This window comes from Lucilia cuprina, chromosome 5 (assembly GCF_022045245.1).
Source record: "Lucilia cuprina isolate Lc7/37 chromosome 5, ASM2204524v1, whole genome shotgun sequence".
NCBI lineage: Eukaryota > Metazoa > Arthropoda > Insecta > Diptera > Calliphoridae > Lucilia > Lucilia cuprina.
The window spans coordinates 59,850,072-59,877,866 of NC_060953.1; the positions used below are offsets into that span (position 1 = coordinate 59,850,072).

At 25.1% G+C, this 27,795-nt stretch overlaps 1 protein-coding gene across 16 annotated transcripts in view; it reads right to left on the reverse strand.

Moving 5' to 3' along the window:
• Positions 1–27,795, reverse strand: part of LOC111679859 (homeobox protein 5) — a 278,845-nt gene that overhangs the window by 44,598 nt on the left and 206,452 nt on the right. For 13 of the 16 annotated variants that reach the window (XM_046951593.1, XM_046951594.1, XM_046951601.1 and 10 more), the window contains 3 exons: positions 24,923–25,798; positions 22,716–22,769; positions 11,257–11,349 (listed from right to left, as the gene is read on the reverse strand). In XM_046951593.1, the coding sequence (XP_046807549.1) occupies positions 11,257–11,349; positions 22,716–22,769; positions 24,923–25,798 (1,023 nt within the window). The remainder of the gene's footprint in view (positions 1–11,256; positions 11,350–22,715; positions 22,770–24,922; positions 25,799–27,795) is intronic. The other 3 variants (XM_046951603.1, XM_046951599.1, XM_046951597.1) reach the window with 1 other exon arrangement.

The window sequence follows — 27,795 nt, forward strand, 5'->3', positions numbered from 1 at the left end:
TTTTGTAGAAAATTTCCCATAAATTTTCTCTTAATAAAAAAAATTATACATAAATTTTCGATAAATTTAATTTTATAAAAAATTTCCGATAAATTTATATTTTTTTGATAATTTTACTTTTATAGAGAATTTTTGTTAAATTTTCTTATAGAAAATTTCTTAAAATTTATTTATTAAATTTTGTATAAATTTTCTTTTTATAAAAAAAGAACTATTAATCTTTGATATATTTTCTTTTTATAAAGAATTTTCTTAACTTTTCATTTTATTGAAAATATTCATTCGATACATTTTCTTTTGTAGAAAATACTTATAAAACAAAACATTTATATATAGTTTCACACTAGGAAACTATTGTTGAGAAACTTTTGATTTTGTGTGTGAGAGAAAGAGATGGTTGATATTTCTCTCTCTTTCTCTAACACACACAAAAATTAAAAGTTTCCTAGTATTAGAGAACCTTTTTAAAGAAATCTTCTGCTTGTTGAAAATTTCTGATCAATGTTCTTAATAAATACAATTTTTGTTAAATTTACTTTTTATAGAAAATTTTCCATAAACTTTTCTTTTAAAGAACATTTTTCATAAACTTTTTTTAAAGAAAGAAATTTTCTTTTAATGCAATTTTTTATAAAAAGATTTCCATAAAATTTTTATTTACTGAAAATTTTCAAAAATATTTCCATAAGTTTTCGATAACTTTTCTCTTTACAAAGTGGTTAATGTTTTAGTCTAGTAGATCGGAGTTGATGGGTTCGATTCTCATGTGAGGCACTGGCTTAAAAGCGCACAACTGCCACGATAGAGGCCTAGGTGTATTTCTAGTACATATGTACAATAAAATGTTTACTGCCCCTCACTGATTTTAACGCACCCATCCTGTTAACGAAATCTATGCCCTCAAAAGTCCTTAGTGTGTAGAATTTATAATGGACAAGATTATTGTAACCTCAATTACAGTCTATATATATTAAATGGACAAATACTAATGTTACTCAGGATAAATACAAAAAATATGCATACAATTAAAACGAAATCTAGAAGTTAAAATATAAGTAAAAGGATTTATAAATATAAAGCATTTAAAGCTCCTTACAATATACATATTCTAGAATTTATTCAACAATCGTCTAAAACCCACCCACCAGTAGATGAAATAAGAGAATATTTGAATAAATTTTAACTAGGTAAATTATAATTTTTGAAAATAATATGCAAATCTAAATTTAACTATGCAAATTAATTAATACATTTTCAAAATTTATGCTAACCTTAGTTAAAATTAAAGTTATAAATTTAATAATTTTTTTTTAACAAAATAAAGTAAATAAGAAAAACATCCTCAATTACATTTAAGCTCAAGTACAAGTGTTTGTTTGCAAAATTACATTTGGTAGATTTTAATACGAATATAATTATTAGCCTTAACCACCTTTATAAACCCCCCACATACAACAACTATAACCCTGATTTAGGTAAGTGAGTTGGAAACTTATAAGTACATTAAATGACACGACACATAGTCAGTGCTTAGCTTTAGCTATAGTAGTTGTTGTTATTTTAAGTTATTGATGGCATTTGTCTACAACTCTTGAGCAACTATGCGGACATTAAGGCGAATGTTAAGACCTTGTTAAACTCGTAGACAGACACAGAACATAGACTGTAGAAACATTTATAATAATTATTATAGAGATATTATATAAATATTTACAAATAGTTGAGTTTAAGTAGAGTATTAACCCATAAAAGGTAAAAAGGTAGATATACATATAAATGTATTTTTTTGTTTGTTTGAGGGTGTAAATAGAACCGAGAAGTAAGCGGTAGTACTTTTGGTTTACAGAATATTTGGAAAAAATAATGGGCGTATTAGCAACAGTGGGCGTGGCGAGAAACGATAAATAAGCAGTAGTACTTTTTGTGTACAAAATTTTATGTAAGACATTTCGCTTACATAAAATCCATTTTTTAAAAATAATGGGCAGATCAGCAACAGTGGGCGTGGCGTCTTTTTCTTAATATTAAATATCCATGGATTTGTTCAATTAACTTTACTACGGGAATGCCTTTGAATGGTAAGTTGGTACACATCTAGACTGTCCGACTAAAATTCGATGGTGGCCTTGGTGTATTTCTTACGATCTTTTCAATGCATCCGAAAAATACAGTGATTTCCACTAAGTCTAACCAAGTTGGCTTTAATTCCTCTTTTGTCATGGATGTACTCTTTGTAAAGTGAAGATAATCGTCTCTTTAGTATGTCACCCCGTTCACACGGTGCAATTATTCGCAAATTACGCTCTCATTCATCATCGAATCCCCAATTACGTACTGACCTGATTCGCCATACAAAATTTCAGCTGCGAATTAGACAAGTTAAGTTTGAACTACGTACGAATTACGATTGAATAAGTGTCATCTCTAATTTTTATTGGGTATTTATCATTATCAGCTACTTCTTTTTCTTTTTATTAGTCTGTTTCTCTCTCTGTGATGATTGACTTCTTCATAGAACGAGCACATGTCAAAATATCTAGTCACCTGGACTAGGAGAAATAAGAAGTTCGGAAATTGCTGGACTAACTAAATTTAATAGAAATATGAGAATATTTTTAATATAATTGGGCAAACCAGTAAAAAAGAGGACATGGTTGCTCTCATTTAAGGTAAAAACCAAAATTCTTATACATATGCCATAATAGGGTTAATGATGCACATTGGGCTTAGCTAGTGGAATAAAAATGAATATATTTTTTAATTTTACAAGTGAATTTGTTCCTTCATTATCTCACTTGAGGTTTAATTCGGTATAAAACTTTATTTCTTGCTAATTACTATATAATGGAAATTAAACATGTAATAAATTCATGGACAGTTAGTTAAGTTGATAACATAACTAATTAGTTAATTAAGAATTAAATATTTTTAAAGATAAAAGAAAACGAGCGAGATCACCATTAAGAAGAGGACATTAAAACCAACACTTTTTAATGCTACATTAAGTTTTCAATTCAAATTAAATTTATTTCAAGAGATTAGACACATACTATGGAAATAAAAGGCAGTAATTTAAGGAATTTAATTTTCACTTAAGCATTCTAAGTTAATGAATTCAGAGCTTAGTGTTATTATAAACCAATTTGAAGAAAATATATAAAACCTCTATACCACCTTCAAATTTGTTTGGTATAAATTTTGTCTCTACATTTTCTAAATAATTGAAAACTATAATTAAACCTTAACAGGCACTCTAAATTTTGAAAAAAAAATCGAAAAATAAAAGTATTCAATCATTGCAAAAATTTCTGCATGATTTAGAAAATTTATGCTTGAGTAAAGAATATGTACAATTTGAATTATTTAAATAAACCAAATGAACACATGTATGTATGTATGTATATTTAAAATTGAAATAAATTTTATTGTAGTTTTCATTTAAATGTACAACCAATAAAAAAAGCAACAAAAGAGTTTTTAATTAAAAGTGACAAAATTATTGAGCCGAAACCAAATAATTTTTTTTCGTTCGAACACAAACAGGAAAATAGAAAATTTATTTATTTGAAATGTTTAGATACCAAATATCAAAAAAAGGTGTGAGTCTGAGTGTGTTAGTGCAAAAAAAGGACACTTGTAAACCATTTACTGGTTGTACAATTTTTATAACAATTGTTAATACCTTTGCCACTAAAAACAAAATAAAAAAACATGTATTGATTAAAAACATAAATTTTGTATTTATATATTTATCAATACTTGCATATGTTTTAGTGTCTATGTACAATAATAATGGGATGCAAAAACATATGATTTCGAATACATATTATGATTTCGTAGAAAATTTTCAAGAAATGTCCATTTTAAATTTCTGATTAATTTTCGTTTTATAAAGAATTTGCACAAAAATTTCTTTATATAGAAAATTTTGCGAAAGATTTTTTTCAACAGAAAATTTTCGATAGATTTTCTTTTAATAGAAAATTTTCTATAATTTTTTTTTATAAAAAATTTTGATAGATTTCCTTTTAATAGAAAATTTACGATAAATTTTCTTTTTATTCAAAAAATTTTCAAAAATTACTTTTATAGAAAATTTTCGATAAATTCTTTTTTTACAGAAAATTATCGATACATTTTCTTTTATAGAAAATAGTTGATAAATTTTCTTTTTATAGAAAATTGTCGATAAATTTTCTTTTTATTTTTTTCGTTTTATAGAAAATTTGCGATAAATTTTCGTTTTATAAAAAATTTCTTTTCACAGAAGATTTGCGATAAATTTTAAATCTTTGATAAATTTTCTTTTTATAGAATATTTCCTTTAAACTTTCTTTTTGTAAAAATTTTACGATAAATATTCTTTCTATAGAATAATTTTATAATTTATAATTTTATAAATTTTATAATTCTTTTTTTATTTTCGATAAATTTTCATTTAACATAATGATTTGGATAAATTTTCTTTTTATAGAAAACATCCGATAAATTATCCTTTAATAGAAAATTTGCCATAAATTTTCCTTTTAAAGATTTTTTTGTTTAATTCTTCTTTTTTATAGACAATTTTGATTAAATTCTTCATTTTAAAGAAAATTTTCGTAAAATTTTTTATTTTATAAAAAATTTTCATTAAATTCATTTCTATATAAAATTTTCTTCAAATTGCTTTTTTATAAAATAATTATCTTTAAATTCTTCTTTTTAAAGAAAATATTTGCTAACTTCCTCTTTTTACAGAAAGATATCGTTATAATTTTATTTTGTAGAATATTTGCGTTGATTTTTTTATGAATTTTCTTTCTATAGATTCTTTTTTTGCATTTACAAAAAGTTTCCAAAATTTTTCTTTTCGGTAGCTGTTTAATAAATATATACACAAATAAATAGACGCCTCTTCAATATACGAACAATGGTTTCAAATTAAAAACACTTTTTAGAAACGATTGATATATTTTCAAAAAAAAAGCAACAGAATAAAATAAATTTTAAAGTATTATTATAGGAGAAAATATAAATAAATACAGATACACTATGTGACAAAAGTATTTAAGCACAGTTTTTTCCATTATCAAGCTACTTTCTGATAAAGAGTTAAACTATAGAGTGAGAGAACATAATATTAAAAAAAGGAATTAAAAAAATTAACCACTTTTTTCTCCCACTGTAACTGAATGTAAATTCGCATGTAGGATATGTTTTTTTTGTATTTCTTTTTTAGACAATTTTAGTGTTAAACTATAACCGACCCAATGAAATTGTTCGACTCTAGTATTTTTATTATAATCCAGTTTTATTTTGTATTGTTTGTTATTATTTTGTCTATTGTAATTTTTAGCTCTTGTTTGACATTTTGTTACCAAAAAAAATGTTTGTTGTTTGGAAAATATTAAATGAACGAGTTACAATGCATTTTATGTTCGAACCGGAGAGAAGGAAACCACAACCAATGACCACAAATACAATACATAAACATATTTACTATCTATAAAATAAAAACAAATTTTAAATAATTTTCTCTCAAAGCTGCCAAATGTGCAATTGTGTTATTATTTAGAGTGAATATTAGTTTTGTAAACGGAAGAGTGTATTAGTTAGAAAAACTTAATTTTATTCACACTTAAATACAGGCATATATGTATGTACATATGTATATGTACATTTTGAAACAAGTTTGCCTTAGTTTATGATAATTTTTATTGTACTTTATTGTTTACAAGAAAAAAATTGTAATTGTTGGCAATTGTTTTGTTACAGGATATTTGTATTCAAATTGTGAGTGTAAAAATCACTATCAGAGGCATTGAATTAAATGTGAAGGGATTTCAATTGCTGAATAATTGTGTTAAAAAAATATAACAGATTTGTTGGTCCTTGGAATATAAAAATTTTTCAATTATCTTATTTTCATATACATAAATTGTTGTACAACTATTTTTCTAAAAAAAAAAAAAAATAAAACAGTTTACATAAAATTTTCTATAGAAAATCTGTTATACAAAATTCTGTTTAGAAAACTTTTATTAAAAGAGCCTTTCTATAGAAAAACATTTTTGTATATTTCTACAGAAATAATTTTTTTTCTAAATGAAAAAGTGTACGTAAAGCTTTTTAAAATAAAAAAACTCTCCATAAAAAACTGTTATAAATTTATTTTCAATATTAAAACAGTTATACAAAATATTTTTTCATAGAACATTTTTTATGAAAAAACTTTTATAGAAACATTTATACATAATTGTATTAGATAAAAATTGTTATAATCCAATGTTATACTGTTATACAAACAGTTTTCTATAAAAAAGGAATACTTCAATTTTTTTCAGAAAAAACTATTATACACAAATATTTCTCTGAAAAAAACTTGTAATACACAAGTTTTTATAACATATACAATTTACAATTTTACACCAATTTTCTATAGAAAACTGTTATATTCAAATTGATTTATAAACCTATTTTAATTTTCCTTAGAAAAAACTATTGCACAAATGTTTATAAAACATAAAGAAAAAACTATTACACAAATGTTTATAAAACTAAAACTGTTATACCAAGAATTTGCTACAAAATCTTAAATTTATAACTTTTCGAAAGAAAAAAACATTAAACGAAATTATTTCTTTGAAAAAAACTGTTATATAAATTTGCAAAACACCTATTTTATTATAGAAAACAGTTATACACAAATTTGTCTATAACAAAGGCTGTTTTAATTTTCTTAAGAAAAAACTATTAAACGCATGTTTATAAAATATATGAAAAGAAAAAACTGTTATACAAAAATGTTTCTATACAAAAAACCTAAAATTGTATGTACATTTTCTACAAAAACACTATTACATACAAATTTTTCTTTTAAGAAAAAAAAAACACAACACACAAACTGTTTAAAAAAGTTAAAAATAAACGATATTGCTTCGAACAACAATTTGGCGGATCGTAAAAAGCAATCAAATCTTGGGTTTAGGATTAAGAAATATATCCACTACTCAAGCACCAAAAAAAGAAAAAAATACTAGGAATTCCAAGTTAAAAAAAAACACATATCGCCAACATTTTAAACCTAATCAAAAAATGACAAAAAAGCAAAATATTACATCTTTAATAAAAAATATAAAAAAATAAAATTAAATAATTCCTTTACATTTAACAATAGAAATAAGTCAGATGATTTGCAAACAAAAGAATTTTAAAGTCACAAATTCCAACACAATTTCTATTTTAAACAAGTTTCCTTGGCAATATTCTATTATTTTGGAAAAATTTGAGAAAAAATTTAAAAGAAGTAATTCTCTACTTACTGGCTGAAAACGAAAAAAATGAGCAAAATAAATTTTAATAAAAATATAGAAAAATTATTTATATAAAATCTGCTTAACAGTTCACCACTTAGTTAATCTTATTAAAATTGAATAAGATATAAGTTTTAAAGATAAATTTAAAAACTTTACAATTTAAAATTAAAAAAATAAATATTACGAAAAAAAAACTCCTTAACATATGCAACATTTTCTCACAAAACTAAGAGAGAAACCGAGAAAAAAATAAAATAATAATATTTAAATATTTGCTTAAGACAAACCTATAGCAAAAAAACGAACTTTTTTTTTAAATATACAATATATACTATTTATTCATGTATTTGAGTGTAATTTTACATTATTATACATATAAAAACAAACACTCTTATACACGAATAACAGCAAGAGTGCGAAAGTTTCTTTTTACTATACTCATCCTTAACCTCACTTTCGTCCCTTAAACATATGCTAACGAAAACAACTGTTAAAAACAAGTATTTCACATACAAATATTGTTGCATATGTTGAAGGCTTTACACATGCAAATATAATATATATGTATATTTTCTTTTTGTTTCAACATTACGTAAAAACAACACAAAACTTGCATACATAATAAGCCGAGTATCGTAGGGTTATTTTCCCTTATTTTCATTTTGTTTTTTGTTCAAAATTATTTTTGGAATACTACTTTACTGTATTTATGTTGCAAGAAAAGTTATTTCGTTTTTATTTTTCTTTCGTTTTTTTAAGTGAAATACTTGTATATTCAAATTGTTTGTAGTTATTTTTTTGTTACTTATAGTTTTTAAACGAGTACTTTATATACTGCTAAATAGCAAAACATGAAATATGCAAAATAATATGGACATATTCTATTTATATGTTCGTATGATTATACTCTGCTGCACAGTTCAACTGAAGTGGGTGTATATATTATAAATAAAGAAAAAAAAAAACATTGTATGCCAACATTTACTTGTACTTATCATCGTCAACGAGGTCATGGTCGCCTTGTTATATGCAATGGAATTTTAACTTAGCTGCTCGTATAGGTTTAGGTAAATATTAGTGTGAAAATATACACAACCGAGTTTGTTGTAAAATTTTTGACATGACAGACGAAATTGTCATGCCCAGGGTGGTAAAGAAAAATGTGTGAAAATTTGCAAAGAAAAAATTACTAAAATCATGGCCTATTGGTTGAGTAAATAAAATACCAAAATATATTGCATACTGTTAGGTGTTAAGGCAAAAATGTGTTTTAAAGACAGCTAGAAGTTTTCTAAAATGTTGCAATAGATAGACATGACCGAAAAAACAGTGAAAAAAACAAACATATAAATTTTCTTAAGAATAAAAAAAAACTGTATTAAAAAAACATTAAATTGTTCACTGCAACAGTTTTATTTTATAATACTACAGTCCATAACTTAAGCCTCTTAAGTATTTTCTCTTTTTAAACATCCTTTTCATTATAATTTAAAACAGCTTCATTTATTTGAAGTAAAAAAACCTTTTTTTTTGTCTGTTTTTAGCATTCTAACAGCAACAAAAATTTCTATTTCATTTTACTTAGTAGCTCGTTGTTATTTAATTAAATGCTAATTGGTATATTTCTTAATATAATTAGTTTTTGCACAAAAAAGTAAAACAAATTTAATTAATACATATTTACAAAAATTATTAAATATTAAAAATTTGTAGACAAGAACGTAAATTCTCTAAACATGAGAAGTAAGCGAAAAAGCGAAAAACTTTAGACAACACAGCAATTAGAACACCTGACTGACTGTTACGAAAATAATGAGTATTAAAGAAAATTTAAACAATTATAATAAAATACAGTTAAGCTGGAGCTTTAGTAGGGATTCCCATGATATACTATGATCAATTGCTAACAAGGTTAAAGTTCATATTTTATATAAATATTAGAGGGGATTAGAAGGAGTAGTGTTTGTGAACATTTGATTTAAACCTTTTCACCTCTAAAGTGACGGTTAGTTTGTACCACATACGAACAGTGCAGGTACTCCAGTGAATCAATAGATTTGGATACCATACAGTACCTACATAAGTGCCTTCTCTCTATCTTGTACGCGGTCGAGTATGACCAAAATACACTTCGAAGCTCCGGCCCATGGATGACATTTGTATTCCATTTTGGTCGGACATATATAGTGTAAATAGTAAGATAGAATTTTAAGTCGTAATTTTAACACGGGGCTGCCATTAAAGCAAATAGAAAGTTGGTTAAGTACTTATTTCGATCGCCTGCGTTTGAATTAAAAGCAAATTGTTTAAAAACAATATGTCAATGCTAAAAGTAAGTACTTATAAAATAAATTATTTGTAAGCTATTACTGGACTCATTCTAAATAATGCGGACGGCATGCATTAGTCATTGAAAAGTAAATTGTTAAGTAAGCTCAAGTCATTACCATGTTCTTGTTGGGAAGTTATTAAATTGTAATTTTCAATATTTCTCCTTTAAAATCTGTACAAAAATGTTCTAAAGTTAATTTTTACCAACAGTGTCAGAGATCAACTTAACCCTTTGTGGTCATTTCATCGTAATATTATGAATTGATGGGTTAGTTTCTATAAAAATTAAAAAATAGTATCGCATCAGATGTGAAAATGAAGAGGCAAGCATAAAACCTTTTATAACCAAAAACAAATAATTTTTTTATATTCATTAATTTCTACAGGATATATATGTATTACATTAGTGTATCTGGCGGGAATCGACCTCAGGTAAGAATTGAGTCTTACCCGATTATTGGATTTGTCTAGGACTGTGCTCTACTACACTAGTATATAGTCTATAGACTAATTTACAAACTAATATACCGGCAAGGACCATACTAATGAATGTCAAAGTGATGATCAGCCAGAAAACGTCCTGTGGACCATTGACCTCCCGAAGTGCCAGATTATGTAGTTTTCTGGTTTGACACCATGTCAAATCTTCCGTCCGAGTCTGAGGATATCGCCAGTTATATTCTCGGCATACTACAGGCACTGGCACCACTTCACCAAGATAGGGGTCTTAAGGAAACATACCACGTTGGGGGTTTGTTAACTTATCTAGAAAGTTTGTGTAGCCTCCTATGGGTTAGTAGTTAGAGTTCTTGTTTGGTAGAAGGATACATGCCAAGATGAAATTTGAAGAAATGATTTGACGTATAACCTTTCTAACTAACTTAACTAAGATAGCTTGTAATACATAAGTTACATGTCTAGATTTCAAAAATATTAATTAAAATAAAATAAATACTTATTTTAAATAATCAAATGCATATAACAACCTTCACTATCTCCCCAAAGGGTTAATGATACACAAAATGTAAACAGCCACAAACAATTATGTAATGCTAACAAGTAGCAAAAATTCTAAACAGAAAGACGTTGCAACATAGTAACAATTAAAATAATAATGTTTTTTCAACATGCTTTCTTGCTGTTAAAAAGGATATAAACATAACATCCTTAGATACCAAACGTCACATACATAAACATGAAGCACACAAGTATATACAAACCTATGTGTGTGTATACATAAAAGATTATTAAAATAATTGAAAGCTAGAAAAAAATTCTTTTAAAGTTCATGAAGCAGCAGTAGCTGTAGTATGAAATTTCACAATACAAGGATATTAATTATACCAATATTTAAAAGTCAGTTAGGTAAGTCAGAAACACACACACACAAAATTAATAGACAATATTTTAATACGTATGTATGTATAGGTAAATAAGAAAGTACAGAAAGTTGTCATACATTTTATATATAAATTTTAAATAAAATATAAACTTAACAAGAGTTAAGGTTATAAAAAATAACCTAAAAGTAGGCTTTAGTTTTTAACTTTTAACAAAAGTTAAAATTTTATGTAATTATCTTTTCAAAAACCTTAAAAATATTATATTAAAAAAAACATGCACCCACCTCTATTTTACGTCCCTCAACCACGGTACCATGTAGACGTTCACGTGCTCGTTCCGCATCATTGCTGTTAGCGAATGTTACAAAACCAAATCCCTGTGAGTTTATATGTGATTTATATTTTTTTATATAATTATTTTTTTTTTGTTTTTAATTTATGTTTTTCATTTTCATTTGTTTATTATTTTAATTTTTGCACATTCCATTAACAAGTAAGAAAAAAAAAACGTAAAAAATATTATTGTTTTAATTCCATACGCGTAACAGTCATTATAAACATCATCATCATCATTATTATCATCAATCATCATCATCATCAACGAACACATCACAGTCATAGCAAAACATGCAAGTTTATAATTTTTTTTATTTGATTTTTTTTTTGTAAAAGGAGTAGAAAAAAAGGAAAAAAAGACATAAATTATAATATAATGTTTAATTATTAATTTTTGTTTAACTATAATTAATTAATAATGGTTAATATAGTTTATTTAATAATTCTAGGGGGTATGGTTACTGTTGTAATAATAATTGTTGTAATTTTTTTTTTAATATTTATGTATTTCTTTTTTGTTTATAAAAATTAAAACGCAAAACATGCAATTTTTTATATTTTTATATTATATAATTTTTTTAAAACTAATTTTATACATAAAACCTATGAAAATTAATGAGTTTCTATTTTGTTTGGCTTTGTTCTGTTAATAAATATCAATTATGTTTTTTTATTGAATTAAAACATTGTAAATTAATTAAACTAGCTGAGTTTTTAATCAAAAATATTTTATTATATGTATATGAGGCTGTCTCGTTGATTTTGTATTAAAGATATAAATAAAATATTAGTGTCTACTATATTCAATTAAAAATTTAATTGATTTTTAAACTATTTATAATTAAAATTATTAATGGACGTACAACGCCCTTTTATCAATCTCTCTACTATACAAATATTCTATATATTTGACATAATTGTTTTAACCAGTTTATTTCCAAATTTCGAAGAATTAAAAAAGTCTTTTTTATGACGTAAAGTAGAAAAGCTTATAAATAAGTTTATTAATTAGTCTTTGGTTAAGCCTATTTTTACTTGCCTATTGTCTGTTAACCCATACTCGACATTGAAAAAGTAGTCAAGCAGCACTTTTCTCGCTAAATTATTATACTACCACTTCCTTATTAATTAGACAATGCAAGAAGGACCTGTCTGACATTATCCTTGTTTGCGTCCTGCTCATAAGGACTATTACAGAAATGAACAGCTTGTCAGAAGATCTGCTCTTAATATCTTCATTGTCGATTTAGTAGCAACCCCGTATGGTTTTATGAGGATACCACCTCAGATTCACAGTTGCAAAGACAACGAAAATAAACGGTATTCCATCTTACTTTCTAACTAACCTTGGTAAAATATATGGATATAAGCTTAATTATATCCTGAGAATTCTGACGTCCGCGGGCTGAATATATAGTACTATATCTAAAGATTGCAGTCGTACGCTCTTCGACTCTACTTGACTATTCGCGCGCAGCGAATTATTAAAATTTACTAGTTTATTGGCTAAAGTATGGATTAGAATACTATACGGACAAATTTATTAAGCTTATCATCCCAGGTCCATAAAGAATCCATTCGATACCCTATAGACCATCTATCTATTTGTGTATCTATCTATCTATCTATCTATCTATCTATCTATCTATCTATCTATCTATCTATCTATCTATCTATCTATCTATCTATCTATCTATCTATCTATCTATCTATCTATCTATCTATCTATCTATCTATCTATCTATCTATCTATCTATCTATCTATCTATCTATCTATCTATCTATCTATCTATCTATCTATCTATCTATCTATCTATCTATCTATCTATCTATCTATCTATCTATCTATCTATCTACCTATCTATTAACATAATAATGAAAATAATTTTTGGTACTTTTCACTTTTAAAAATAGTATTTTTTAATTGTTTATAAAAACAAGAACTGAAAATTATCTAAAAGGATAAAATTTAAATATAACTTTAATTTATAATTTCTGTTGTTGTTTATTGCTTATAATTTCATATTAATAACAACAATTACAAATTGTATTTCGAAGACCACTATATAGTACACTGTTGATCACACGCTCTAAAAAAGATTAACTTATTCTTAAGTTTTTTATGACTCACAATAATATTTACCAAATTGCTTAAAAATATAAGTGAGTGTGTGCGCGATATCCTGTTGCTATAGTTGTGGTTGCAATTTTTATTTCCTGTCTTTGCTCATAAAAAATAAAAACTTTTTTTATTTTCTTATTTATTATATTTTTTCCTAGGAATAACTACATATTAATGTTAACTATCTTTCGTTATTTGCTCGTTTATTTTTTCACTCTCCCTTTCTCTTCATGATTATATAATATTCGTTATATTTGTTTTTCCTTTAACATAGATGCTGAAAAGCGTCTATGACCAGCTTTAGTTTGTATATTGCACCAGAGGTTTTTATCTGAGGATGCATAAAAATGCATGATAATAAAAGAGAGAAATTTTTTTTGTGTTTTTCCAATTTCCATTGGAGTGTTTTAACACACAACTATTTTGATATGCATAAATTACTTTACAAATATTATTTTTAAACAACAGTATCCTTTTTGTTTCGTTTGTTTTCACATTAACAAGTAAAGGATGATAAAATTTTGCAACAATATTTTGTATTATATATTTGCTGTAACACACCAGCACCTTGATTTTAGTTTTTTCAAAAGTAAAAAAAGAAACAAATTTACATTTTAAAAGAATTTTGATTATATGCAATGATAATAAAAGAAAAATCTTTGGCTAGTGATTAAAAATTGTTTAAGGTTTTTTTATGAAAAAAGATTTCGATTTTCTTTTCTTTTTAAGAAATTAAATTTGTATTTATTTTAACAAGCTTTTAACATAAAACTGATTAAGTTTAAGCTGAATATATCTTTTTTATTTTCGTTGAAATCTTAGAAAGTGTGTTAGAAAAGAATCTTTTTACAAAAAGGATTTCTTGTGTAGTTTGTCGTCTACTTAACAGCTTTTTTTTCGCATTTTTAAGCCGTTAAGTGTTTGCTTAAACAAATTGCATTTGTCAGGTAAATATGCTAAAGAATAAAAAAATACAAATACAAATACCCACAAATCTAACACAACCAACCCTACCGCAACAGCCTGTTGTGGTAGTGGCATGATGCCCATACTATTATTTAGCAGGATTTCTATATTATGCAAAAAGGTAACACACAAATAGCGAAAAAAAACTTTCTAAAATAATACCTTTTGCTATTGACTAGTAACATTAAACACAAGCGGGTTAAAACAGCTAAATAAATACGTTGAGTCTAAAATGCAATTTGTTTGGGTAAATAATTTAAATTAATTTACGAAAAAAAACAAGAAACAATTTAATAAAAAAATCTAAAAAAAAACTTGACATTTTTTCTAGTTTGTGTTTTGGGGAAATTCGCTTTAAGTACCGCCATTCTAGAAAAACCGTATGCTGTGTTTATTTATTTTTCAATTGAAATAATTGCCTACTTTAAGGCTTTAAGTATGCTTAAAACAACTGCTGCTTTTATTTAAGGAGTAAAAATAATATTTTAGGCAAATAATGCTAAAGATTTGAGTAAAAGCAAATAATAGCAAATTAAAGTTAAAAGAAATTTTGTAAATAATAGCATTGACAATTTTAGACATATTTAAAATCTAGCAAAAATTTTTATCAAAGAGTTACAAGTCCAGAATATAGTCTAGAATATAGGCCGAACTATAGACTGTACCATAGGATATACATATGTACTATAGTCTTCTAAAATCTAGACCACAGTCTGTAGTCCAGACTATAGTCTATACTATAGACCAGAATATAGTAGACTTTAGTATAGACTATTGTCCAGAATATAGTCTATAATATAGTCCAAACTATAGCCTTTTCTATAGTTTAAACTATAACATTTTCTATAGTTTATACTTTAGTCTATACTATAGTCGAGACTATAGTCCAGGCTCTTGTCCAGTTTTTAGTCCAGACTATATTCTATATTATAGTCCAGACAATATAGGCTATGCTATAGTCTAGCCTATAATTCATACTATAGTCCAAAATATAGTATATTATGTAGTCTAGCCAATTGTCTTTACAATAGTCAATAATAAACAATACAATAGTCTACACTATAGTCTAGACTATAGTCCAGAGTATAGTCTATACTACAGTCCAGAGTTTAGTTTATACTAAAGTCCAAATTAAAATCCAGTATTCAATCTAGACTATAGTTTACATCTAGAATATAGTCCAGACTGCGGTTCAGATTGTAGCCCAGACTCTAGTCCAGGATGTAGTCCGGACTATAGTCCATTCTAAAGTCTATACTACAGTTCAGACTTAGTTTATAATATAGTTCAGACTACAGTCTATGCTATAGTTCAGACTATATTTCATTATACAGTTTAGGCTATAGTCTTTTCTATAGTTCAGACTATAGCCTTTAGTATAGTCCTAACTATAGACTATAGTATAGTCCTCACTACAGTCTATGCTAAAGTTCAGAGCCTATAGACGATTGTATATGCAACAGGCCAGCCTGTAGTCTATACTATAGTCCAAACTATAGTATATACTATTCTTCAGTCTATAGTTTATATAAAGGCCAGAAGGAAATCTATACAATGAAGAATATGGTAAAAGACAAAAGTCCACTTAATATCTGAAATCCACAATATAAATCAGAATATAATCTTCGCTATAAATGAGTGTTTATAATGAAGACCAGGGTTACTTTACAAGGATGCGTTCAAGACAACATATGTATTTGTGCCCACACATAGCGCTACCTTTTATAATTAATTTAACCAAAGTTTAAGATAATTGGCCTAAAAATGTGGGTTTTGAAATTTAAGTAAAATTTAAATCTGTTTATGCAAATGTCATCGAATCTTTACTTTTATAATAAATGTCAATTTACTTAATTAATTAACCAATACATACATAACCAACAACATTAACAAACAAGAAAATTTATTTCAATTATTTATTATGTAATTCTTTGCATTATTTATGATAAATTAAGATTAAGATCATAAAATCGTTTGTACATCATACATGTAGTACTAATAAATAATACATTAATTTATTTGTTTAGTAAACCTGTTCTAAAATAAGTGTCGAATATCTCTGTGAGCAATGTGATAAAATAACAATTATTTTAATTAACAAAAATATATATTAAATTAGTTTTCTTGAGTATTTTTATGTATTAAGAAAGATCATTAATTGAATCATTTTTATTGAAAAACATGTGAAAACTATTTATTTAATAACTTGAGCTGAAATAATTTAAATAAATAACTAGAAATCATTGCATAGTTTATGTAGCAGATATGTTTAATAAATTGTTGCATACTTTAAGGCAGGTTGGGAGTAATTTAATTAGTTAAATACTTAGATGGTAAGTATTTTAGATAAATAATTCAAGTGTGTTTTTTATGCTCTTTATAAAAAAATCATTAGATTTTCTTTTCATTCCTGACCACAAAAACAGTTTAGAGCACTTTGTTTATATTTTATTTTACTTTGTGGCCTTAATAACTTTGTACCTATACATATTTTGAGATTCTTTTCGAATTTTTATAGTTGCCATTTTTGTTATCGTATCGTTTATTACCGCAAGCAAACTACTTGCTTTTTACTAAACACTGTTTTAAAAAACATTTTAGAATTGCTACCCTGCAGAGTCTTGTCTCGTCAGAGACACTATCTCTCTACCATAGTATTGGTCATTTGGTGCCATGCCTATTTATTTTAGTTTCTTCATTTTAAAACTTCTGGGTTTATTTAAAATCTACTACTAGAACTATTACTTCTGCCAACCAATGGCTTACTTATATACACGTTTATGGTCTATGCTTTAATACGTCTACACAGGAAATTGATTTATTTCCTTAGTTGGTTTGCTGCTACTTATAATTTTCTTTTAGTTTTTTTCTGCATATCTCTCCTGGATGCAGCCACATCTTTGTGTGACTTGTTATGGGTACTTTTATTCTATTTATTGTATTTTATAGCGATTTAGTTTATTTTGTATTTTTACCATTTTTCAAAAGAATGTTATGCAGTAGATGCCAATAGTGACAGATAAAAGTAAGAAAAATTTCTTTAAAAGTTTTCGTTTAAAATTCTTTATCTAAAAATTTTTATATTTTCGATTAATTTCATCTTTTCATATTTTTGTTTTTATTTTTATAAAAAATATTCTATTAATTTATTATTTTTGTAGATAATTTTTAATATATTTTCATTTTATAGAAATTTTTCATAAATTCTCTTTTTATAGCAATTTTTCAATAAATATTATTTTTATTGAAAGTTTTTGATAATTTTTTTAAGGAAATTTTACATAATTTTTTTTATGAATAAACTTTTAATAAAAAATTTCCGATAAATTTTCTTTTTATAAAAGATTTCCGATAAATTTTCTTTTTATACAAAATTTGCAATACTTTTCCTTTTTATAAAAAATTTGCGATAAAGTTTCTATTTATACAAAATTTCCGATAAATTTTCTATTTAAGGAAAATTTTTGATACATTTTTTTTAGTAAATGTTCAATAAATTTTTTTTAATAGAAACTATTTAATAAATATTCCTTTTATAGAAAATTTCAATCAATTTTCAATTTAGAGAAAATTTTCGATTAATTCCTTTTTAAAGAAAATTTACTATTAATTTTCTTTTTACAGGAAAAACTCGATTAATTTCTTCCTCTTTTAGATAATTTTCGATAAATTTTCTATTCATAGAAAATTTTTGATAAATATTATTTTTAAAGAAATTTTTCAATAAATTTCGTTTTTATACAAAATTGTTGGGAAATTTTCTTATTGTAGAAAATTTCGATAATTTTTTTTATAGAAAATTTTCAGAAATTTACTTTTTATGGAATATTTTCGATAAATTTTTCTTTCATAAAAAGTATTCCATAACATTTTTTCTACAATATTTTAACATAATATTTATTTGTATAGAATTTCTTTTATAGAAAAATTTCCATTTATTTTTTTTATAGAAATTTTTCGATAAATTTCTTTTATAAAAATTTTTCGATAAATTTCTTTTATAGAAAATTTCAGATAAATTTCTTTTATTCAAAATTTTTCGAATTTTTTTTATTCTTAAAACATTTTCATAAAATTACTTTTCATAGAACATTTTCAATAAATTTTCAATTTACAGAATATTTTAGGTAAATTACTTTTTTTTATAGAATATTTTCAATAAATTTTCCTTTTTATAAAACGTTGTCGATAAAATTTCTTTTTTAATAGACAAATGGTCATAAATTCTCTATAGTGCATACTTTTAGGCGGCTGTTTTTTAATAATTATATTGCATATCATTTCGCAAATTCATCATAACGCTTAGCATTCGAAATTAGTTTTAAAAGTTTTAATCTATTACCTGTTTTTTTTACGTTTTTTCTTTCAGCAACAAAACTTATTATTTCGTCAGCAAAAGTATTAATATTAAAAAAAACTTCTAGTTTTAATTACATTTGTAATTAATTAAAAAGTTTTCTTTTTAAACACAAAAATTGAGCTGTTTTCAACTTTCAATAATGAATGCAAATGTTTTTATTGAATTTTTAAAGATTGTAAATGTATTGAATCCAAAGAAAGTCCAGATTTTAAAATCTACTTTTATAAAGAGAACATTAAAAACTTATATATGCAAACAAATGTTTCTTGTTTAAGGTTTCTTAAGTAAAATAAGGATATTTTCTTTAGTTAAAGCTTTTCTTATGTTTTTCACTTTGATTATACAAAATAGATGAAAAAAAGCAAAAAACTTTTAAGCTGATTTTCAAATACCACAATGTCATTTTCCTAAACATATTATTAGAAAATTCTATATGTGTAAGAAATTTCTATTGCAAGACAGAAGAGTAGGAAACTGAAGAAAAAAACTGCTTATTTATGTGGTAAAACTTCTTGGAGCAGAAAAAAAAGTATTTGAATAACAAACAATTGTTTAAGAAATGTAAAAACAATCTAATGACGCTACAATAGGTCAGTTAGGTCAACAAGAGCCAAACAGTTTTGGTTTCTTAAATGTCATTGTAAAGAGAGAGGGAGCAGAAGAGCATAGCTAGAGATTAAAACATAAGGGAAAGACTATTGGTTCTCTCGACATCTGGCGTTTTAATACAAACATGGTTTGAAATATATAGCATATTGTAAGGTAGTTTTAATTCGTGTTTTGCTTATTATTGTAGATTTTTTACGTCTTTTTTTCCATTTAAATCTTTATATTTTAGTAAAATTATCTATGCATGTGTGTACATTATGAACCACAAGTTTTCTCTTTGCCATTTTTTTTTATTATTTTTTACTGTTTAGTTTCGTTTTGCTTTTTCTTTGTGATTTCTTTTATTCCCCCAAAGAAAGTGGTAGTATATGTGGTAAAGAATCCTTTTGGCTTTGTGTAAAATTGAAAACCACAAAGTTTTTATTAAGAAATAACACTCTGGATAAAAAAAAACACAGGAATATTCATAAACATATACATTCATCTAATAACACATACACAAAAAAATAAAACTTTAAAGAAGTTAAGATTAAAACAAGAGTTTAAAACTTTTCATACAAAGTTTAATAATATTTTTTGTTAAAAGGATGTTTTGTGAGAAAATTTTGCCTCTAGTTTACAAAAAACATTTAGTAAAAAGTTAAAGTTTTCAATCCTTTACATTTTTGTAAGCTAAATATCTTAATCCTTTTAAGTAATAAATCTTTAATTTTTTTGTATTGCCTTTCCTTATAAATTGTTTAATCTTTTTCTATTATTTACTTGTTGAAAGATGTATTTTAACTCAATTATGTCAATATTTAAATTATTTTAATTTCCTTTTTCCTTTTGCTATTTTTTTTTATTCACTCTCACTTACAAACTCATACATTTACTATAAATCACATACAAGTTGAAAAAAAAACGAGAAATATATTTACATCCTGTGTTGGTGTATATGTAGTGGTGCATGAAGGACGGGAAGGAAAATATATTTTAAAAATAAAATCTACAGAGAATAGAATTTTCTTAAACTTAAGATGTTTTATAAAAATATTTGTGTGTGTGTGGGTTTAAGTGTAAACACAGCAAAGGCTACAGGATATTAGAATTTTCATTTTGTAAATAAATGTGAAAAAGAAATTAAAGAAAAAAAAACTATTGGATTTTCATAAGATAGACTTATTAGGGATCTTATTGAAATACCGGCAACACACTCAAGTCGAGTTGAAATAAAGACTATCCCAGCAAAAACTCAGTATTGACTTGTACTAACATAACTGGTTACTTTTCAATGACTACTTATTCCCGTCTGCATTACTATAAAGTACTTTTATAATGGCTTACATTTATGCAGTTGGGTAAGTACCTTAATAATTGAATTTTGAAATATTATTTGCACAATTGTTTTTCCACATACGGAAATGAAATAGTTTTTTATGTGAGAGACAATTAAAGGACGCACAGTAAAATAACTAACTAAGAGTTGTTGTTCGTATTATGTATGATAAACAACTTTTTAACTCGTTATTTGTAAGTACTTGTTTAAGTAGTGTTTTTTAAGCGAGCGTGGTAAGAACTTACCTCCAATGTTCTTACCATATTAAGATGATGAGTTAAAATGCTAATGAAGATGAAGTGAAAAGTGTCTTTGTTAGCTTTTTAACTCATTTCTTTTCAATGTAAGTTTTTGCTGGGTTACTACAGTCGAGGCTGTTTATTTTTTATGATATTTTCCATAAATTTCTATTTTATAGATAAATTTTTATTTTATAGACAATTTTCAATTAACTGTCTTTTTAAAGAAGATGTTAGAAAAATTTACTTTTGAGAACTTTTTTATAGAAAATGTTTAAGATATTTTATTTTTATTGAGAATTTTTTAAAAAGTTTTGTTCTTATAGAATAGAATTTTTTCTTTTGAATATATCATATCGGGACCATAGACGAGGCTGTATTCAATTCTAAAATTGATAAAAATTTATAATTTATTATAACTCGAGACTATGCTCAATTATATATAAATGAAGAAATTGATGAATCAGTTCCCACACTTTTTAAAACGTCTTTTAATAGGGATTCTGCAAATTGGGCCGACGTTTGTGAAGAATGTTAAAAATGTATTTTTTTATAAAACATTTAAATAAAAATATTTAAAATTATTTTTAAATCAATCTTAATATTAAGCTCCAAAAAGCTTAAAATAAGTTCAAATTTAGGCTTGAATTAAGTGGCTTTTATATCATTTTAAAGCTTTAAAAGCTTAGAATAAATTTAAGGAATAATTTTGAATCATTTCGGTTTCATTTTAAGTACTTTTTTATAGTAGAGTTTAAAGTCTATTCTATAGTCTATGTATGAACTTAGGCTTTGCTGTTTGCTTTACAGCAAAATTGTCGAATGTCTGTCTTTTATTGTCTTAATTTAATCCTAATGTCAAACTTAAATTCTTTACTTATATATTATTCATAATTAAAGCTTTAACTTTGGCATACATGTAGAAGAAAGCATATTTCCTGTTTATTACCTTTTAAATTTTGTAAATCTCTTTCCCTCACCTCAAAATTTATATAAATTATTTTTGTATTTTGAAAAATTTGTGTGAAAATACTTTTAACGCAAGGTGAAGAGTTTTATAAAATAAGAGGGTAAATGTTTTTAACACATTTATGTTAATTAAATTTTAAAAATCCCTAAACAGCAATAAGTTTTTAACCAAATCAATAAATGCAACAGATAATACTTAAATTATAGCAAGAGCCCAAAGGTAGGCTTTACTTAATACATTTTAATTACAGAAATTTGATGTATATAAAAGTATAAAATTTTTAAAATTTTTTATAAAACTAAACATAAATCTTTCAAAATAAAAGTTAAGTTTAATAACAACAAAGCAAAAAAAGACAATTTCCTAAAAATATGCTTTAAATATACAAGTTTTTTTATTTGAAAAAGTGAGTTTTTATGTGTGTTTAGCTTTCTTTTTTTATTACCAGTTTATATCCTAGCTAATCTATTCATTTGAATAAAACACTTTAAAAACTCACTAAAATCTCTATTAAAAATTTTTCATTCATACAAAAATGAAAACCTGCTCCTCAGTGTGTTGGCAAAGTTTTATTACCCATTTAAATTAATTTACTATGAGCAGCAAAAAAAAAAAAATCCTGATTTAACACATTTTATCAACAATTTTTTAATGTTTTTCTTTCTTGTTTTTGCAGTCAGTTAAAAAAAACTCATTAATTTTCATATGGTTTTTAAATGTTGGTAATAAAACAAATAGAAAACTTAAAAAATAATAATACGAAAAGAAAGAAAGAAAAAAAATCAAAATAATGTTTTCATAATATAGAATAAAAAAAGCTTACCTTGCTGCCACGTTCATTGAATATAATTTCGACATCAAGTATGGTGCCAAATTGCTAAAGGCGATCCGAACAAGGAACAAAAATTTATTATCGACAACATAATAATACACAGTCACAACAGATGCAGCCAATAGACAAAAAATACATACACAAATAGTAGAAAATAGAAACAAAAAAATGTTTTGTATGTTTTTTTTTAATTCAGCCAGCCAGTCAGCAGCAGCAGCCAACAATAGTAGGAAAGTATCAACCAGCAGACAGTCAGGCGGGCGGGTGGTGGTTTGTTGTATTAGGCAGGCACGCAGGCAAAAGGCAAACAGCCAGTCAGCCAGTCAGCCAGCCAAACCAGCCATTGAAAAAAAATGTTGAAAATTTTTTTCGTAACGAAAAAAAAAAAAAATTGTTTTAGCAAGTTGATTTCAAGCATTATTTAAGAACAATAACGAGATTGGCAGGATGCATGTTAAAAAAATGAAAAAAAAGAAAAAATATATACAATTAGTTTAGCTTTCATTTTAGATTTTTTTAGTTTAGAAATAAGAGTAGACGTAAGTAGCAAAAATTTAAGGTAAATAAAAGTTGAATAAAAAAGTTTGGCATATAAGTTTTTGAATAAAGTTTATATAATTATAAATTCAGTATAAAATTTAAATATGTATTTTGCTGCCCAAAAGTTAATAGGGAATTTTAAACTTAAAACTTTTTAAAAGCTTTCGTTCAAATAAAGTCTAAGACAAAAACTTTATCATAAGAAGCTTATTTTATAAATTTTTTTTTCAAAATAAAAACTGTTTAAATATTTAATTAAAATTAAGCCTTAAAAAGAGCTTTTTTTAAATAAAACCTTTAAAGAAAAGTTATTGATAGCTTTAAACAACAATTCATTTTATTTCCTTAAAGATTTTTATACATTTAATTTCTGTTTTAATTTTTACAATATTTTTTTTTAAAAGTTTGTAAAAAGAAAAGCTTTTTTTATTACAAAAATATACGAATTAAATATCCAAAATATCCAAAAAGCTTTATTTTAAACAATTTGGGAGGAAAACAAATAACAAAACAAATTTATTTTATTTTCTTAAAAATTTTTTACATTTAGTTTTTGTTTTCATTTTTACAATATTTATTTTCAAAAGCTTTTAAAAAGAAAAACTCTTTTTATTATAATAATATACGAATTATTTTAAAAGACATCCAAAAAGCTTAATTTTGAAAAATTTCAGAAAAAAACAAATCGGAAAAGTGGTTTTGAATAGAAAGATTTAGGAAAGAAATTGTTTGTAGCTTTTTGATTTAAAATCAAATTCATTTTACTTTCTTGAACATTTTTTATAGATTTGTGTTTTCATTTTAATTTTCAATATTCAAAATATTTTTTGAATAAGAGTAAATTATTTTACGTTTTAAAAAGTTTTTAGTCTTGTCATAATCAAAAACCTTGAAATTTGTTTTTGTTCTAGAAAGTGCTTTCTGTTTGCTTTCAAAGCACTACCTATAATTTTATCAGATTTTAGCGAAAAACTTTGAAATTTTAAAGCTTTTCATATGAAAATATAATTTAAGTTTTTTGAAGTAAAACTTCCTTAAGTTATGGTTTGCTAAAAAATTCCGAGAATTATTAAAACTTTTGATACAAAAAGACTATTAACACTTTAAACAGAAACACATTGAAAGTTTAGAGCTTTTGGTTTGACTTAAAAGAATCACGTAAAGCTTTCTCAGATTAACGAGAAAAACATTGAAATTTTAGAGCTTTTTTAGAAAAAAATATTATTTAAAACTTTTTACAAGATTGAAAGATTGAAGCTTGATTGCATTTAAATTGTAATTGTAAACTGTTAAGATTTTCTAAAGTTTTTTACAACTTTAAACACAAAATCTTCAAAAACATTTATATTTCTTATTTATACAATGTAGAAGTAAAACTGTGTTTAAAACTTTCAACTTTTTACGTAAAATGCTTCATGAAAAAGACTTTAAGTACTATATAAAGCAACTATCGTTCAAAAAGCTTTCCAACAGCTTTTTACAAAACTGTTTTACGATTCAAAGGATTCACTTAAAGTATCCTGAAATCAATCTCATAGAAACAAACTCTATGAGCAGCAAAAACCCTCAACAAAATTAACATTTTAAATCAAAATTCACTTCATTCAATCAAATTAGTAATTGTATAAAACAGTTACACAACAACAAAAAATACTCACCCCAAACATGGCTCTTAGATCGGGATCACGAAAACGGAAGGGTATATTTGAAACGTGCAAACGTTTTGGTGTATTTTTGGCATCATTTGAAGAATTTATTGTTGCAACGGTGGTACATGTAGTTTGCTGTTGTTGTTGATGTTGCAGAGGGACTAGAGCGTTTGATAGACTAGTTGCCACAGGTGTATTTGGTGTAGCCGATGTCATAATGCCAGCAGCTGCGGCAGCATTTAAATTTGCCATCACTTGAGCTGTACTCGATGATGGAGCTAAAACACCACCAGCAGCCACCATTGATGTCATTATCGATGAGGTATTAACAATGCCAGCTTGATTTGGTGTTGACATAACGGCCGGTAAAAGACCAGTGGCAGCTGATGTGGCTGTTACGGAGGTGGCAGCAATCACGTTGCCGGCTGTTGTTAGTTGCTGTAGCTGCTGTTGTTGATGTTGACTAATAGCGGCTATTAATTGTTGTTGTTGTTGCTGTTGCTGCTGTTGTTGCTGAGTGGGTGTTAGTAATTCTCCATTGCTAGTGGATGATGAGATGCCATTCGTTGTGCTAATGTTGTTGTTGCTGTTGTTGTTAGTGCTGTTGTTATTATTACTAAGATTACTATTGGCATCTGTAGCTGTACCGCCTGCGGTAGCGAGTGTATTTGTGGTGCCATTGATGGCTTGACTTTGGCTTGAGGATACATTATTATTATTATTAGCGGCTGCTGCAGCTGCGGCAGCAGCGGATGATGAAGCGGTGGTTGTTGAGGATAATGTGGAAGATGCTGTTACTATACCACCTCCACCACCAGAACCGCCACCGGCATTACTGGCTATTGACTGTGTGGTATCAATGTCACTTTTCACCAATACTGAAGACTAAAAATAGATGGAAAAAAGAATATGGTTGATGTTAGTTAAATTACGATGAAATTTGCAAAGTTTTTATATTTTATGTAAAGTTTATATGTTCTATAAGATAAATCTTTAATTAAAATGATAATGTATATCAGATAAAACCTGATGCTTACTTTAGGGGAAGGAATAAAACGTAATTATATTGGCGAAAAATTGAGTAAATTTTAATAAAAACTCCATACAAACTGAAAATTTATAGAAAAAATTCTTAAAAATAGAACATTTTTCTAAATTTTCAAAAAATTTCTTCAAACAAATAATATTTTTAACAAAAATAAAAATTTATCAAATAGTTTATACAAAACAAAACTTATAAATATTTTCTAAAAATAAATTAAAATTTTCTATAAAGAGAATATTTATGAAAAAGATTCCATTAAAATAAAATTTATGGAAAATTTTCTATAAATATAAATATTCATAAGTTTTCTTTTAATATTTAATATGTTCTGTAAATAGAAATTTATGGAAAATTTTTCTTTAAAAAGAAAACTGATGGAAAATTTGTCTTAAAAAAGAAAATTTATGGAAAATTTTCATTTGGAAATTTTCTAAAAAACGATTTTTTTTAATTCTTTCTTAATTTCAATTTCTGCAAATATTAAATTTTTACAAATTTTCTTAAAAAAGAGAATTTTAAAATTTTTCTATAAACATAAAATTAATCAAAATTATTAACAGAATAAAAATCTATCAAAATTTGTTAATATAAAATTTTCTATAAAACCCTAATTAATAATTTTAAATAAGATTCTAATATTAGAATCATAAGATTTATTTTTACAAAGACAGAAATTATTTTTACAATTTTATTGTAAAACAATTTGTTTAAATAATATCCTGTTTAAATTCATAATTCAAATTCTTAAATTTTCCATTTACAACACATATTAGACAAATATACATTTGCACAATAACATTTTTTGTAATTTGAAAATGTATAAAGAAACCATGCGGCAAACTGAGGGAAAAAATCAAGAATATTAATGTCGACATTACGACAATCGAAAACATAAAAAGGCAAAATAATCAGACAAGTAAAAGTCAAGTTGAAATTAAGCTTATAAACACACACACACTTAGCCAAACACACTTACACATATTAAAATTTTATGCAAATGTTTGAATGTGAGAGTGTAGTGTAAGATAAAGAAAAGAAACAACTGAAAAATGCATTGTGTGACAAAGTGACATGAGAATGAAGAATCCTGCATGTAAAAAGGAAATCAGTAAAATGCACAAAAAAAAATAGATTATACAAAACAACACAACAATACACACACATACAAACATACTTTATCCTACAAACAAATGATACGATTATGTATAGAAACAGCAACAAGAATAATAAAGCATTTGACAAATCAAATACTGGCAGAAAGAAAAAAACGAAAATTTTCTTTTAAAATGAAAAGAAAATGGCAAAAAGTACAAAAAAGTATATACTTAAAAACCCATAACGAACAAAACAGGAAAAATAATTTATAAACTGGCAGTAACAATAATAATAAAACTACAAGAAAAAATATATGGAAAAATTGTGAATGCAACAGAAAAAAATAAACACAAAAATGCAACATTTGTCATTTGATGAATTTGTGATAAAAACAACAAGAATAAATAACAAAAATAAAAAATTTCACCCAACAAACATTTATTCTAAAAAATAAAAATTTTCGAATAATGTTAAATTTTTTTTATAGAAAATTTCCGATAAATATTTTCTTACCCCCTCATTTTATAAAACGAAACTTTCGTTAACGTAAAAAATTTATTTGAAAAATACTGGGAAATTTTAAAAAATTTGAATTTTTTTCATAAAAATTTTTGTATTTATAGAATTATGTTGAAAAAAGTCCTATTTATTTCACGATATATATTTTTTTTTTTTGTAAAAAATTTTTGTTATTTTTTAAAATTTCCTTTTATAGCAAATTATTGTTAAATTTTCACTTCAT